At 39.8% G+C, this 17,620-nt stretch overlaps 1 protein-coding gene across 2 annotated transcripts; it reads right to left on the bottom strand.

Annotated features, from left to right (window-relative positions):
- Nucleotides 1-7,113: 7,113 nt before the first annotated feature.
- On the bottom strand, nucleotides 7,114-17,202 carry mcm4 (minichromosome maintenance complex component 4). Of its 2 annotated transcripts, none has more exons than XM_062991092.1 (17): nucleotides 17,007-17,202; nucleotides 15,834-15,903; nucleotides 15,470-15,625; nucleotides 15,228-15,358; nucleotides 14,864-14,965; nucleotides 14,312-14,407; nucleotides 14,072-14,167; nucleotides 13,186-13,324; nucleotides 12,485-12,705; nucleotides 10,554-10,674; nucleotides 9,777-10,036; nucleotides 9,150-9,515; nucleotides 8,661-8,788; nucleotides 8,309-8,516; nucleotides 7,934-8,162; nucleotides 7,520-7,653; nucleotides 7,114-7,310 (listed from the first exon to the last, which is right to left on the bottom strand). In XM_062991092.1, the coding sequence occupies exons 2-17, from the start codon at nucleotides 15,889-15,891 to the stop codon at nucleotides 7,218-7,220; spliced, it is 2,538 nt and encodes an 845-aa protein (XP_062847162.1). In that variant the 5' UTR covers nucleotides 15,892-15,903; nucleotides 17,007-17,202; the 3' UTR covers nucleotides 7,114-7,217. The 2 variants fall into 2 exon arrangements, with proteins under 2 accessions (XP_062847162.1, XP_062847163.1); XM_062991093.1 differs by lacking the exon at nucleotides 17,007-17,202 and adding an exon at nucleotides 16,661-16,679.
- Nucleotides 17,203-17,620: the final 418 nt, after the last annotated feature.

Here is a 17,620-nt window from a genome sequence, read left to right as displayed (position 1 = left end):
AAAATAACTCAATATACAGCCATTAATGTCTAAACCACCGGCAACAAAAGTGAGTACACCCCTTAGTGAAAGTTCCTGAAGTGTCAATATTTTGTGTGGCCACCATTATTTCCCAGAACTGCCTTAACTCTCCTGGGCATAGAGTTTACCAGAGCTTCACAGGTTGCCACTGGAATGCTTTTCCACTCCTCCATGACGACATCACGGAGCTGGCGGATATTCGAGACTTTGCGCTCCTCCACCTTCCGCTTGAGGATGCCCCAAAGATGTTCTATTGGGTTTAGGTCTGGAGACATGCTTGGCCAGTCCATCACCTTTACCCTCAGCCTCTTCAATAAAGCAGTGGTCGTCTTAGAGGTGTGTTTGGGGTCATTATCATGCTGGAACACTGCCCTGCGACCCAGTTTCCAGAGGGAGGGGATCATGCTCTGCTTCAGTATTTCACAGTACATATTGGAGTTCATGTGTCCCTCAATGAAATGTAACTCCCCAACACCTGCTGCACTCATGCAGCCCCAGACCATGGCATTCCCACCACCATGCTTGACTGTAGGCATGACACACTTATCTTTGTACTCCTCACCTGATTGCCGCCACACATGCTTGAGACCATCTGAACCAAACAAATTAATCTTGGTCTCATCAGACCATAGGACATGGTTCCAGTAATCCATGTCCTTTGTTGACATGTCTTCAGCAAACTGTTTGCAGGCTTTCTTGTGTAGACTTCAGAAGAGGCTTCCTTCTGGGGTGACAGCCATGCAGACCAATTTTCAGGGTGTTTTCAATTTTCAATTCAGTTTCAGGGTGTTCATCTTCTTGTAGCCTTGGCCATCTTCATGTAGCGCAACAATTCGTCTTTTAAGATCCTCAGAGAGTTCTTTGCCATGAGGTGCCATGTTGGAACTTTCAGTGACCAGTATGAGAGAGTGTGAGAGCTGTACTACTAAATTGAACACACCTGCTCCCTATGCACACCTGAGACCTAGTAACACTAACGAGTCACATGACATTTTGGAGGGAAAATGACAAGCAGTGCTCAATTTGGACATTTAGGGGTGTAGTCTCTTAGGGGTGTACTCACTTTTGTTGCCGGTGGTTTAGACATTAATGGCTGTATATTGAGTTATTTTGAGGGAAGAATAAATATACACTGTTATATAAGCTGCACACAGACTACTTTTCATTGTGTCAAAGTGTCATTTTGTCAGTGTTGTCCCATGAAAAGATATACTTAAATATCTGCAGAAATGTGAGGGGTGTACTCACTTTTGTGATACACTGTATATATATATATATATATATATATATACATACACACACATACACAGTATATACAGTATATATATATATAAATAAAAATAATATATATACAGTGTATCACAAAAGTGAGTACACCCCTCACATTTCTGCAGATATTTAAGTATATCTTTTCATGGGACAACACTGACAAAATGACACTTTGACACAATGAAAAGTAGTCTGTGTGCAGCTTATATAACAGTGTAAATTTATTCTTCCCTCAAAATAACTCAATATACAGCCATTAATGTCTAAACCACCGGCAACAAAAGTGAGTACACCCCTTAGTGAAAGTTTCTGAAGTGTCAATATTTTGTGTGGCCACCATTATTTCCCAGAACTGCCTTAACTCTCCTGCGCATGGAGTTTACCAGAGCTTCACAGGTTGCCACTGGAATGCTTTTCCACTCCTCCATGACGACATCACGGAGCATATTCATATTCGAGACTTTGCGCTCCTCCACCTTCCGCTTGAGGATGCCCCAAAGATGTTCTATTGGGTTTAGGTCTGGAGACATGCTTGGCCAGTCCATCACCTTTACCCTCAGCCTCTTCAATAAAGCAGTGGTCGTCTTAGAGGTGTGTTTGAGGTCATTATCATGCTGGAACACTGCCCTGCGACCCAGTTTCCGGAGGGAGGGGATCATGCTCTGCTTCAGTATTTCACAGTACATATTGGAGTTCATGTGTCCCTCAATGAAATGTAACTCCCCAACACCTGCTGCACTCATGCAGCCCCAGACCATGGCATTCCCACCACTATGCTTGACTGTAGGCATGACACACTTATCTTTGTACTCCTCACCTGATTGCCGCCACACATGCTTGAGACCATCTGAACCAAACAAATTAATCTTGGTCTCATCAGACCATAGGACATGGTTCCAGTAATCCATGTCCTTTGTTGACATGTCTTTAGCAAACTGTTTGCGGGCTTTCTTGTGTAGAGACTTCAGAAGAGGCTTCCTTCTGGGGTGACAGCCATGCAGACCAATTTGATGTAGTGTGCGGCGTATGGTCTGAGCACTGACAGGCTGACCCCCCACCTTTTCAATCTCTGCAGCAATGCTGACAGCACTCCTGCGCCTATCTTTCAAAGACAGCAGTTGGATGTGACGCTGAGCACGTGCACTCAGCTTCTTTGGACGACCAACGCGAGGTCTGTTCTGAGTGGACCCTGCTCTTTTAAAACACTGGATGATCTTGGCCACTGTGCTGCAGCTCAGTTTCAGGGTGTTGGCAATCTTCTTGTAGCCTTGGCCATCTTCATGTAGCGCAACAATTCGTCTTTTAAGATCCTCAGAGAGTTCTTTGCCATGAGGTGCCATGTTGGAACTTTCAGTGACCAGTATGAGAGAGTGTGAGAGCTGTACTACTAAATTGAACACACCTGCTCCCTATGCACACCTGAGACCTAGTAACACTAACAAATCACATGACATTTTGGAGGGAAAATGACAAGCAGTGCTCAATTTGGACATTTAGGGGTGTAGTCTCTTAGGGGTGTACTCACTTTTGTTGCCGGTGGTTTAGACATTAATGGCTGTATATTGAGTTATTTTAAGGGAAGAATAAATTTACAGTTATATAAGCTGCACACAGACTACTTTTCATTGTGTCAATGTGTCATTTTGTCAGTGTTGTCCCATGAAAAGATATACTTAAATATCTGCAGAAATGTGAGGGGTGTACTCACTTTTGTGATACACTGTATATATATATACAGTGTATCACAAAAGTGAGTACACCCCTCACATTTCTGCAAATATTTCATTATATCTGTTCATGGGACAACACTATAGACATGAAACTTGGATATAACTTAGAGTAGTCAGTGTACAGCTTGTATAGCAGTGTAGATTTACTGTCTTCTGAAAATAACTCAACACACAGCCATTAATGTCTAAATAGCTGGCAACATAAGTGAGTACACCCCACAGTGAACATGTCCAAATTGTGCCCAAATGTGTCGTTGTCCCTCCCTGGTGTCATGTGTCAAGGTCCCAGGTGTAAATGGGGAGCATGGCTGTTAAATTTGGTGTTTTGGGTACAATTCTCTCATACTGGCCACTGGATATTCAACATGGCACCTCATGGCAAAGAACTCTCTGAGGATGTGAGAAATAGAATTGTTGCTCTCCACAAAGATGGCCTGGGCTATAAGAAGATTGCTAACACCCTGAAACTGAGCTACAGCATGGTGGCCAAGGTCATACAGCGGTTTTCCAGGACAGGTTCCACTCGGAACAGGCTTCGCCAGGGTCGACCAAAGAAGTTGAGTCCACGTGTTTGGTGTCATATCCAGAGGTTGGCTTTAAAAAATAGACACATGAGTGCTGCCAGCATTGCTGCAGAGGTTGAAGACGTGGGAGGTCAGCCTGTCAGTGCTTAAACCATACGCCGCACACTGCATCAACTCGGTCTGCATGGTCGTCATCCCAGAAGGAAGCTGACGCACAAGAAAGCCCGCAAACAGTTTGCTGAAGACAAGCAGTCCAAGAACATGGATTACTGGAATGCCCTGTGGTCTGACGAGACCAAGATAAACTTGTTTGGCTCAGATGGTGTCCAGCATGTGTGGCGGCGCCCTGGTGAGAAGTACCAAGACAACTGTATCTTGCCTACAGTCAAGCATGGTGGTGGTAGCATCATGGTCTTGGGCTGCATGAGTGTTGCTGGTACTGGGGAGCTGCAGTTCATTGAGGGAAACATGAATTCCAACATGTACTGTGACATTCTGAAACAGAGCATGATCCCCTCCCTTCGAAAACTCATGGCAGTTTTCCAACAGGATAACGACCCCAAACACAACCTCCAAGATGACAACTGCCTTGCTGAGGAAGCTGAAGGTAAAGGTGATGGACTAAACCCAATTGAGCACCTGTGGCGCATCCTCAAGTCGGAGGTGGAGGAGTTCAAGGTGTCTAACATCCACCAGCTCCGTGATGTCATCATGGAGGAGTGGAAGAGGATTCCAGTAGCAACCTGTGCAGCTCTGGTGAATTCCATGCCCAGGAGGGTTAAGGCAGTGCTGGATAATAATGGTGGTCACACAAAATATTGACACTTTGGGCACAATTTGGACATGTTCACTGTGGGGTGTACTCACTTATGTTGCCAGCCATTTAGACATTAATGGCTGTGTGTTGAGTTATGTTCAGAAGACAGTAAATCTACACTGCTATACAAGTTGTACACTGACTACTAATAAAATATTTGCAGAAATGTGAGGGGTGTACTCACTTTTGTGATACACTGTATATATTAATATAATACAACTATATATATATACAGTGTATCACAAAAGTGAGTACACCCCTCACATTTCTGCAAATATTTTATTATATCTTTTCATGGGACAACACTATAGAAATAAAACTTGGATATAACTTAGAGTAGTCAGTGTACAACTTGTATAGCAGTGTAGATTTACTGTCTTCTGAAAATAACTCAACACACAGCCATTAATGTCTAAATGGCTGGCAACATAAGTGAGTACACCCCACAGTGAACATGTCCAAATTGTGCCCAAAGTGTCAATATTTTGTGTGACCACCATTATTATCCAGCACTGCCTTAACCCTCCTGGGCATGGAATTCACCAGAGCTGCACAGGTTGCTACTGGAATCCTCTTCCACTCCTCCATGATGACATCACGGAGCTGGTGGATGTTAGACACCTTGAACTCCTCCACCTTCCACTTGAGGATGCGCCACAGGTGCTCAATTGGGTTTAGTCCATCACCTTTACCTTCAGCTTCCTCAGCAAGGCAGTTGTCATCTTGGAGGTTGTGTTTGGGGTCGTTATCCTGTTGGAAAACTGCCATGAGGCCCAGTTTTCGAAGGGAGGGGATCATGCTCTGTTTCAGAATGTCACAGTACATGTTGGAATTCATGTTTCCCTCAATGAACTGCAGCTCTTCAGTGCCAGCAACACTCATGCAGCCCAAGACCATGATGCTACCACCACCATGCTTGACTGTAGGCAAGATACAGTTGTCTTGGTACTTCTCACCAGGGTGCCGCCACACATGCTGGACACCATCTGAGCCAAACAAGTTTATCTTGGTCTCGTCAGACCACAGGGCATTCCAGTAATCCATGTTCTTGGACTGCTTGTCTTCAGCAAACTGTTTGCGGGCTTTCTTGTGCGTCAGCTTCCTTCTGGGATGACGACCATGCAGACCGAGTTGCTGCAGTATGTTGCGTATGGTCTGAGCACTGACAGGCTGACCTCCCATGTCTTCAACCTCTGCAGCAATGCTGGCAGCACTCATGTGTCTATTTTTTAAAGCCAACCTCTGGATATGACGCCGAACACGTGGACTCAACTTCTTTGGTCGACCCTGGCGAAACCTGTTCCGAGTGGAACCTGTCCTGGAAAACCGCTGTATGACCTTGGCCACCATGCTGTAGCTCAGTTTCAGGGTGTTGGCAATCTTCTTATAGCCCAGGCCATCTTTGTGGAGAGCAACAATTCTATTTCTCACATCCTCAGAGTTCTTTGCCATGAGGTGCCATGTTGAATATCCAGTGGCCAGTATGAGAGAATTGTACCCTAAACACCAAATTTAACAGCCCTGCTCCCCATTTACACCTGGGACCTTGACACATGACACCAGGGAGGGACAACGACACATTTGGGCACAATTTGGACATGTTCACTGTGGGGTGTACTCACTTATGTTGCCAGCTATTTAGACATTAATGGCTGTGTGTTGAGTTATTTTCAGAAGACAGTAAATCTACACTGCTATACAAGTTGTACACTGACTACTCTAAGTTATATCCAAGTTTCATATCTATAGTGTTGTCCCATGAAAAGATATAATGAAATATTTGCAGAAATGTGAGGGGTGTACTCACTTTTGTGATACACTGTATATATAGTTGTATTTTACAAAATGCCCAGATTTATTCTGGAAATAGGTTTTGCATTTACTTTTAAAGTGTCAAGGGTAAGAAGGAGAAAATACAAGTTATAACAGAGGACAAAATATTAAACCTAGGCATTGTCTACTCCAGTTTCAAAAGGTTCAAACAACCTAGCAATCATGGAATTATTGGCCATTTTCTGGCATTACATAAAGGTGAAGGGTAAGTAGATTAGACTGTTGATGCCAATACTATTCCTTTATTAACTGCTGAATCCTAGTTAGGTTGCGAGAATGAAAAAAAACAACATCCATACCCATTAAAACTAGCTAGTAAAATTATATTCAAGATTTAGACTACACATAAGTGAGTGTTGCTTGATCACGGATTATCAATGTTAGTACGTGTAAACATTTTCATGTAACATGCTAGGAGCTGTAATTCCTAGTATGTTATAAACAATAATCAGGATTTAGAATCAGACACTTAATTGTTTAGTTGTTGTTTAATGCCATGTTTACACATTGGTCATTCTCATGGCAAGATAGGTACCTAGATTATTTACGTTGCTTATGTTCTTTGTCTAGTTTCCTTTCTGCGTTTAGTTCTAGATGTGTACGATCAAAAATTGATCAGTCTGTTTTGGTTTTCTTAAAAATGTCAACCATTGTATTTGGTATTGAAAGTCTTTGACGTCCTATGTCATATTTTGTGCACGTTGTTAATAATTATTTTTTTGTTGTTATTTGTGTATTACAGTGGTCACATATCGGTTTGTGCTCGCCCTTCACCAGGTCACAGACACTTAAAACACAGAGACTGAGATATCACATTTAGTAACAGAAACCACAAATTGCAAGTTTTTTTTAAATAACCAAAAACCTTTTACTAATTTTTTACATATTAAAGCAGGGCCAGAAAGAAGCAAAGCACATGACCAGCACTACACCATTTTAATCAGAAAATTACATACAAAAAAATATCACAATTATTACTTTACCAAAAGGCAGCAGTATATCAGGATATTGTACAGTGCATATTTACAGAAGACGCACAGTTTTTCCAGTGACTGTTAAAAAGTCTTCATCAGTAAGTGCTCTGAGTGCTTCATCAAACATGTCCTTTGTGATAGCCTGGAATGAAAACCAAAATAATGAGATAATGCAGTTATAGTACTAGTATGGTCGCATGTGTTAATATTAATTAAAGATCAAAGAGTGACTGTCCACCAATGGAAAAATGTTAGATTATTACTGGGCAAAATATATTTGCTGTAGTTCCAACTGTGATGCAAAGCATGTTAATTTTGTTAGTCAAGAAAGACAATATTGTTCATGCTTACAGCTTCTGACTGGGCACGGAGATCATCAAATAGCTGCTGGTACTTCATTGCTGGCGTTTTGCCCTTAGCCTGGATGAGTTTCTTGAGGACCTGTGCTACTTCCTCCTTACGCTTCCGGGCTGTAGCACTCATGCCTACACACAGTATACAATATTAGCAGTACACACAGCAGCAGTGTAACATAACTCCACAAAAATGACAACTGAGCAGCTCCAATCTTGAACTGTGCTCGGTTTATTGCATGTTGGATTTTATATATTTCATTTTACTTATTTGTTAAAAAATCCAAATCCATAATCTGGTAAAGTTTTGACTGTGCTTTGTAATTTGGAATGTTATAAAGTAACTATGGATTTGAGATAGATGCTACATCAATTTAACTTGTACGAGGGACTTTGCATTAACATGTCATACCTGTAGTAAGAATGGAAATATCCACAAAGCCTGTTCTGGGGTCAGTTGCAGACTGTTTTAGAGCTTCCCTGTGGAGTCTTTTGGCCTCCTCCACATCAATGGTTTCCACTATATTAGAGAAACGAACTTTGGCATGAGCCTCTGCAAGTCGGATTAAAGACTCCAGCTGCCTTGGGTAAGCGGAAACCATCCCCCTGCCACTGCCGATCTTTCTCATGTCCACATAGGCCTGCAAGGTAACAAATTCACATTCTTTCAAGTCTTTAATTTGTAAGGTTAAGAATATAGTAAATATATCCAACAATAACACTATATATTCATCCTCTGCACTGCAATAGCACCTTTTGATTCTCCTGTGATTTGTTTTGTTCATACCTCAATAAGTGCCTGGCTTGCTTCTTCATTTAGTCTGGGGTTGATGTAAGTGCGAGCATAGGCAATGTAGTCCTTCAAAACAGTCATGTCAAGATACTCCTCCTGTATTTGCTCCTCACTCTGGTAATACAAAGAAACTAGGTGGTGAGCCAGCCGCCTGTCATATGCCTCATCCTGGGGGTCCAGCATCAGGAAGATTAGATCAAATCTGCAAGAGAGATTTTTTTTTTTTGAGTAAACACTGGGAGAAAATCAGTAAAGCTGTTTATCTAGTTAATGGGTATATTTCAAGAAACTGCTCTTAAAATATGTCCCAATATAATTGCTTACAGGTTAAATTAATCTAATGTACCTGGAAAGGAGTGTGTGTGGGAGCTGGATATTCTCAATAGTTGTTTTCTTGGGGTTCCACTGTGATTCCACAGGATTTGCTGCAGCTAGAATAGAGGTCCGTGCATTCAGCTGACAAATAATTCCAGCCTAGTTGACAAATTTGGCAAATAAAAAACATGTTTTTTTTAAACCAGTCATGCAACATTTTAAGATAGTTTCACATGCTTGAAGGAAAGTGTATGAACAAACTTCATTACCAGAAAAGTTGGGATGATTTGTAAAATGCAATAAAATGAAGAAAATGATGTTAATGAATGTGTTATTTAACTCTTGAATCTTTAACTGATAAAATGTTTCTACTTATCAACATTATTGTATTTTGTAAACAAACACATTAAGAATTTTATGAGTATACTTGAATTATGCAGAATGTAGGTGGCTCAAATCAATTTACAATATTTGGGTTGACAAAAAAACAAAAACGCTTGCTTAAATAAGGTTCCCTTGCCTTGGCAATGGAGAGTGTTTGCTGTTCCATGACTTCATGCAGCACTGAGCGTGTACTGTCACTCATCTTGTCAAATTCATCAATGCAGCATACACCATTGTCACTGAGTACAAGTGCACCAGTTTGCAGAACCAGTTGCCGTGTCTCAGGATCCTTCATTACATAGGCGGTAAGACCCACTGCACTTGAGCCCTTGCCTGATGTGTACTGGCCACGTGGCACCAAGTTGTACACATACTGCAGTAATTGTGACTTGCTTGTGCCCGGATCTCCACACAGTAAAATATTAACTTCAGCTCGGAAGTTTCCACGTCCTGTCTGGCTAAAATCCTTTCGTGTACCACCAAACAGCTGCAGCAGGATTCCCTAAAATACAAATATGTAACAAAACACACACATTAACAATATTAGCCTTAATTAATGTGTTAAAAAATTTTTTTTTTAAAAAATTGCAGTGGACTAAAAGTTAAGGTTTTTGTTTGTCACATAAAAAAGGTGACAACACTCATGCTCAAGATCAAATGTCATCTCAGTTGAACTGAGCAATGTTAATTAAGCATTTCAGAGATGCTTAATAGAAATTCTTTTTTAGTAAACCAAAAAAAAGCCATCATTTGTCAAACCTACCTTTTTGATGTCCTCATGCTCATAGATGCTAGGTGCAAGGGCTAAAGAGAGGCGCTCATATATGTCTGGCTTAGATGCAAGCTCTTTAAGTGTTGCAACACGCTCCTCAGTAAAAAGCTTCTGCTCATTCTCCCCATCCAGGCCATGTAGACGCTTCTCATCAGTCTTGCGAAAATGAATCGCATCTATATGGGTCTTGTACACAGCCTTTACCTGGCTCTGCCTTGGGTTTACGCGCATGGGAGCAGCTCTGTAAATACCTTTAAGAAAGAAAAAAAAAAGAAAAAAAAGCAGTTTTATTATTATATTTATTAGGATTTTAACATCATGTTTTACACACCTTTTGGTTACAGAACAGGACAGGCAGTTACTGGTTACACAAGATTTATCAGTTCAAGTTTAATGTCAAGCAAAGTCACAGACAACTTTGTATCTCCAATTCACCTCACTTGCATGTCTTTGGACTGTGGGAGGAAACCCAAACAGACATGGGGAGAAAATGCACACAAAAATGACCGGGACCGTTCCACCTGGGAATCGAATCCAGGACTTTCTTGCTGTGAGGCGACAGTGCTACCCACCAAGCCAAATTCCAGGTTTGGCAAGAAATTTTTCAAAAAATTTCCCTCAGGATAAAGTATCTATCTACATACTGTATCTATCTAGCCAACTCTGTAGTTATATATTAGAATTTTTCTAAATAATAAAGGTTAAACTAACAAAGTGAACGGTGCTATAATAACAATAATTCAAAGATAAATATTACAGAACACACACCAGTGATGTTAACACGATCTCCAGGCTGTACTTTGTCCACCAGGTCATTGTGAGCATACACTACTGTGGTGTGAGGTGTTTGACCAGCAGGCATGTCCTCTGGTGACTCCTGCAGTTTGATCTGTTAAACATTTAAAATCAGTACAATAAAACCTAGAACACACACAATCTTTGGGCGTTTTACTTCAACTATTAAAAATGCATGTAACAAAAGAACACACCATATTTGAAACACATCTGACTAGTAAAACAAGCTGAACAAGGGCTGAACATTTTAACAATAAAAGTACTTGATTGTAAATTAATGAATGAATGGTGACCTTGACCATTTAAGGTCAACAACAACTTGGTCCAATCCAAGTATTGGTTATTAAGGCTGATCCTGCCATTTAGAGCCTGTCAGTAGATTAAGCATTCTTTTGCCTTTATAACCTCCAGTAAGTGATTTTGGTACATGCCAACAAGCTTCTGACACTTTTGTAGAATCTTAGTCCATTCTTCTCATACAAAAGCTTCCAGCTAATTAATGGCTTTTCACTGCAACAGCTTTTTGTTTAATCTCAAAGACTTTCTGTGGGATATAAATCTAGACTGAGAAGGCCACCTCCATGATACTCCAAGACTGATTCCTTAACCAACCTTTGGATGTCTTGGAAGTGTGTTCGGAATTATTGTGTTGCTAGAAAGTCCAATTATCATCAAAGTTCAATTTTACCACAGAAGGCATAAGATTTCTCCTCAAAGTGCCTTGGTATTACTGTGAATCCGCAATGAGTCACACTGTCAAGACTGCCAGTTGCCTCCATGCTTGACCATGTGAACAGTACTGTATTGTTCTAATCATAAGCCTATCATTTTTTTGCACCAGACAAACCACTGATATATATGGTTAAAAACAGTACCAGTTTTAAATTGTTACTCCATAGACCTACTTCACATTTCTCACTCTAAATTCTATCTGGCATATTTCAGTTGACCCTTCCTGTCTATCCTGAAGACTGGTGTGCATTCTGGAGTCCAGCCATTGCATCCATGGTTGTCAAGTAATCTTGGCCCAGCCATCATCAGGTCATCCTGTAAGTATTTTTCAGTCATACAGGGGATTTTTTGTTGCCCTGATAAGATTGCTAATACCTCTGGGCAACATTTTGGGTACTGCTGTGCCATACATTTGGAACTTCCAGACAATACTCCCAATAGTGTCTTTAGGAATACTTAAAATTTTGTAAATCTTATATTAGTGCTCTTTTGGCACAAGGTAATTATCTAGCTTTTGTGACATATCCTTAGTTTTCAACATGGCTGCAACCCATCCTAAACACGTCCCTGGGTGGTGTTTCTATACACATCACAGCTGAAGCAAATTAAGGACCATTAAGTAATGATGATTCTACTGCTTTTTAATATCAGTTGCCACTGTTGGGCTCTTAAGCATTGCTCTTAACCCACAACTGTTTGCATTGCATGCAGTCACAATTCTACAAATGTGCATCTAAAGACAGTGACATCACTGATCTAACAAAGCAACTTTGTTTTGCTTTTGCCATTGGGTGGAACAACCTGAACATTCCTGTTAGCACAACAAGTGATTGGCACACAATTTTACAACATGCTTTCAGACTTAAGAAAGATGAGAAAGCAGACCACATATTGTAACAGAATGACCCAAAAGCATCAGGAACAATAGTTACACAAAAGACACAAAAAAGGGAACCTAAAGCTAATGCTCCATTAACGTGGCAAAGGCTTTTATTAAAAGGTCTTTTTTTTTTTTTTTTTTTTTTAGAACAGAGCCCTAGTTTAACTAGAGCATTTTTCTTTTTTTTAGTTATCCAGTTGTGTTTTACCAAATGATTCAGGGCAAAATTACAACAATTTAATTTGATTTTAACCAGGATATTAGCAAGACAACTATAAAAATGAATACGTACCATCTGTTTATCAGAAAAGGCAGAGCGGTTGTGTACCAGTGCCAGGCTGTGAGTGGTGTTGCAATTACGACACACAGCAGGCTCAGAAATGCGCCCACGATCCACCTCAATACGTGTGCTAAATGCACACACCTGGCAACGAAAAAATGCCTCCTGCATCTCTGGAATCAGTTGTGATGTGCGAATCACCATGCCACTTATAGTGATGAGCTGGTCAATGTCTGAAAGAGATTATATTGTTCAAATACAGTCTTAACATTGCAGATCATCTCAGCCAATACCCAAGAAAATTCTTAGACAGTAAAACAAATGTACATTTACTGCATTAAGCTCTAACAGTTAACCATATAATTATTTTTTTATTCCAAGGTTTGTGCTTCTCAGGACAGCAGTCTTAATATGCTCCTGCCATAGCAGCTCTAGCTGTCTGTCAAGGTGCCAATACATAGTGAAGGGTGGGTGAGTGGATGGATGAATGGATAGAAGTGAAGGTACACAGTGCATAGTGTACATCTCTGTGATACTCTGACAGTACAGGGAATAGCACAACTGTTTCTGGAGGTGGTGCAAGCAGTAAGATAAATTGTAGTGGGGAATTGGACATGTCTAAATTAGATGAAAAGGGGGAGCACTTGGGGAAAAGTGAGAAGAAAAAAACCCAAAACAAATCCAAATTATCAACAGTGATGCCTTTAACTTACCCTCAGGATTGAGGCTGCGCATGTTCCTGGTTTTCAGGGCGTTATAGGGACGCACCTGGATCTGGTGCTCTAGGACAGTATCAGGGAAGCGGTCAAAAAACAGCTCATTGACTGCCATGTCAAAGGTGGGGATTACTTCCTATGTTCAGAAAAAAAATTAATATTAGGTATGCTTTCGTTTGGGAAACCTTTGGGTGTTCTATTGTATATATGCTTATGTGAAATTTGATGTATGCAACACAGTTAAGGACAGGTTCTGTACTATAATACATCATTATCCCTTTAAATATAGTTTGGGAACTGCAGACACCAGTTTATTTTGGTCAAACCACAGTATGTTTCCACTTTGTGGCAGTTCATCTTGTAAGTGTAAGTACAGAGCAGTAGGCGGGGTTTCTGGATGTTGGATATACATGGTTCTAACATGGCATAGAAGAGTCTTGTATTGTTAATGCAGTGATGAACTGTGTTTAGTTTATGTATTCCAAAATACTTTAAAGTAGAAATCATCATATTCATTACAAACATTGTAATGCAATTTTCTCAATTTCTGTAACTTTTATTAATGTTAAATAGATGGTGAAATAGTGCATAAAAACTTTGTCCCTACTTTTTTTTTTTATGTCCTGCAGACAATGTATGAACTATCCTTTATTTAAGTAACCTAAGTTGAAAAGGTAAAACATAAAATATTTCATGCCGTTTGTGAATAAAACTGCTTTCAGAATTTACCTGCAATTTAATTACTGCACCAACTTTTTTGGAACTGGGTTTTTACTTAATGCAGCCCCATCTGCTCCCATCAACAAAAAGTAACTAGCATAGAACATAGGTTGACAAATTTGCTGTTTTGCTGTCCTAACTTTTAAGACTAAACTGTTCAAACCTGAGGATAACAGATGAGCTGACGGTACAGGTCAGAATCGAAGGTCTGAATATGGCCACAGTTTACATTCAACACAGGCTCCCCAACAACACTGATCTGCAAAACACATCAAAAGGATTGAGGACATGACAACATAATGGATAAAGTTTTCATCTTCTGTTGATGAAACTGCCATCAGAAGGAAACATGAATACATATAGACCCCAGCATGCAAATTCAGTAAAATACATAAAGGCTCACCTCATCCAACTTCTGCAAGTACAGCGGCTCATTTAGATTCAGACTAGCATTGTCATCCTCCTGTGATGTGGGGTCAATAAATCGCTGCAGGAAACGCTAGATAGAAACATACTTGTTCAGCTAATGTTCTGCAAACTTAATATACAGTAATTAAGATCCCAAAATAAATGCACTTATCCCAAATTTCTTGTTACCAAAGCTAATTAGCCTATTCTATGCAGACACGTACATTCCCACTACTTAGCCAACATCTTGGAAACTTCCTGTGTCAAGTAATGTAAGAAATTGCATTTTATGTTAAAATGTGATTTGATTCTTGTTCCATGTTGCACAAAACTTTGCTTTTTTTTTATTTTATTAAACATCACATCCATAAACAAATCTCTATTTTTCTTTATTTTCAATTTTTGTAGATCATTATTTTATTGTCTTCTTTTAGCTGCCCCCATATTTTGGGGTCACCACAGCAGATAATTTCGGTCTGCATTCCTGACTTGACACAGATGACCTTCCTGACACACAATTTTAGGATTTACATTTACTTGGCACTACCTGAAACTTCTCCTTGCATGTTCCGACGTTGACATCAGTGCCCCAGATGACAAGTCTTTGGCCAACATTCTGTTCACTGGCGACTGCGGCATCTCCCGAGGGCTGAAAGCAAAATTTGTAAATTCACATAGGGGAAGGGAAAAAAGAATAATACTCAGTGTCCACGAGCACAAAACAAAATAAACAATATCTTTAAACATTTATTGATACAGAAATTTGTTGTAACGAAAGTAATTGATTTTCTTAATTTATTTCAGTTATATTGTTTGCTCTGGGCCTTACCTAACTTACATTCTAATATTTAGTTTTGACGTAAACTGAAGTTTCACAACACACACAATACAAAAGTCTTGCTGTAACTCACTGGCTCAGAGTGCAGATCCACCTGTGGGGCTTTCCTGACTGAGCCCAGATCAGGTCGTTGACGTGCAGGAGTTCCACGGCTTGGGGTATCATAAATAAGTGGAGAGCTCATGTCAGGTTCGCTCTGTGGGACTGGCAGAAAACACACAAAGAAATATCAATGTAGTGGTTTGCAGAGAGATTTTGCTCTTGGTTCTGTACCACAGATTTTGCACAAAAAGATAAAGGGGAAATAAATGGTACCAGATGGGCGCGGCATAGGGCTGGAGAAAAGAGAATTGTCATGGGGGACAGGACTTTGCATATCTGTGGCAGGTGAAGTGGGCATGGGCTGCAAGTCCCCTGTTGAAGACTCCTGGGATGCTCTGGGCCGTGGAGTGAGAGGGCCCTCACTTGCAGCTATGCAAAGACAATAAAAATCATGGTATTATTAAGGATATCCAGTAGTACCAAGAGATCTACCCACATATGTTTAATGAATAGTAACTTCATAAATATTTTGATAGGCAAGACACCACTTTAAAATGATAAGAAAAAAAAAAAATCAAACATTAAAAAACAAATGGGATTTCTAAACTCTGATTATTGTTGTAATCTAATGACTTACGAGTAGGGGGGTTGCTGCTCCTGCTACGCTTTCGCACACTGGATGATGGTGAAGACATCTTGACAACTTCCTAAAAAATTTATTTATTTTAGGTTAACAGTTCAAAATAACATTTGTTGGGAAGACAAGTTAAGGTTTAGGTACAATGTTTGAAATAATCAATCTGCATAAATGATAATATTACTTGCTGGTTAAGAGTATCAAAGAAAGGTTGCTGCCGTAATTATATCAGCATGTTTCTTAGCTAAACAAACACTGCCTATTAACGCAGTGTTAATTAGAATAAGATGTGATAAACTGTTTTTTATTTAAAAAAAAATACAAAAACACATCAAATCTACATAAAAAATAAGACCAAAGTTAAAAACACCCATAAGAAATAAAACGTTAATTTCAGAAATATGAATCACCTGTATTTTTACACATGTAGATTAATGTATGGGACTTGTATGTACCGTTTTGGTTTATGTCAAGATTATGATCCACTGTTTAGATGCCTAGATTTTTAAGTTGTCAACTACACCCGTAACTAATGGCAAGTGCAGCACGTTAATTAAAGTAAATGTGTTACATGTAGTATTTCAACACTCTTTAATGTGTCCTAAAATAAGGTAATACAATACTTTTTGGCTGAAAACATGTCACTTTTAATGTTAGAAATTAAAGTAAGCACACATGGCCAACGTCACTAACAAACTGTATAGTAACTTAGCAGTTGCGTCACGCTACTGAAGAAAACTACAATTAAGGAATAGATTGATGAAAACAGTAAAGATTTATTGTATTTACATCATTTATAATTATAACTTCAAAGATACAACACTTACCGTCTACAAAGAACGTCTACGCGTATAAACCAAATGGCGCGAAATCGCTAGCACGACGTAGATTTCGCGGGGCATTCCGGACCAATCAGGCGTTAAGAGCAAGTACAATAAAAGGAGAGGGGTGCGTGGTACCGCGTGTATTTAACTAGATGATTAACAAAACTATGTACTTTTAGAATAGCACATGTAAATCAACATGTTTATGTAAACATTAACCCACATATGGATACATTTGTTAACAGTATAAAAATTCGTTCAGATTTTATGTAGTAATTACACCGACCCCCTTCTAAAATGGATTCTTCCACACTTTCGCGGCAAAACTTCACAAAAGAGACCAACTCACGTGACTGGGCGCAGGAGACGAGTTGGTGCGGAGTCGACGAGGAGAGTCGGAGGGATGGCGACGAGAGGAGGGCGTGACACGCTGTTACAGGCGGTTGGCAACGACTGGGCTGTGAGTGGACAGGAGTTTGCAGAGGGAAGTGACGAATCAGGAAATGAGATGGTCCAGGGAAGCGGGAATTTTGACGAGTGGAATGTAGTAAGGAGGAGAAATAAACGTAAACAGAGGGATAAATCGGATGAAAGCGATAGTGATAAAAGAGCAAATGAAGTGAAAAGGAGCAGAGAGGAATATAAGGTGTTCATTAAAATGGAACAAGAGGAATCTACGTTTGATGATTGGAGCCCTATGCAACTAACCAAAGTGATACACAAAGCAATTGGGGAGGTAAGATTCGCTAAAAAACTAAGAAATGGATCACTGATAGTTATCTGTAAAAACGCAGAACAACAAAAGAAAGCAATCAAAATAAATATGATAAATGGCAAAAAGGTGAAATGTTCAATGGGGTATGACAAAAAAATAATTAGAGGAGTAATTTTTGGGATCCCTTTGAATGAATCACTAGAATCTATTAAAGAAAATATAACGAATGTAAAAATAAGAGAAGTAAA

Source organism: Trichomycterus rosablanca, chromosome 3 (assembly GCF_030014385.1).
Source record: "Trichomycterus rosablanca isolate fTriRos1 chromosome 3, fTriRos1.hap1, whole genome shotgun sequence".
Taxonomy (NCBI): Eukaryota; Metazoa; Chordata; class Actinopteri; order Siluriformes; family Trichomycteridae; genus Trichomycterus; species Trichomycterus rosablanca.
The sequence above is the reverse complement of the archived record's forward strand: the minus strand, read 5'-3'. Positions and strand labels throughout refer to the sequence as shown.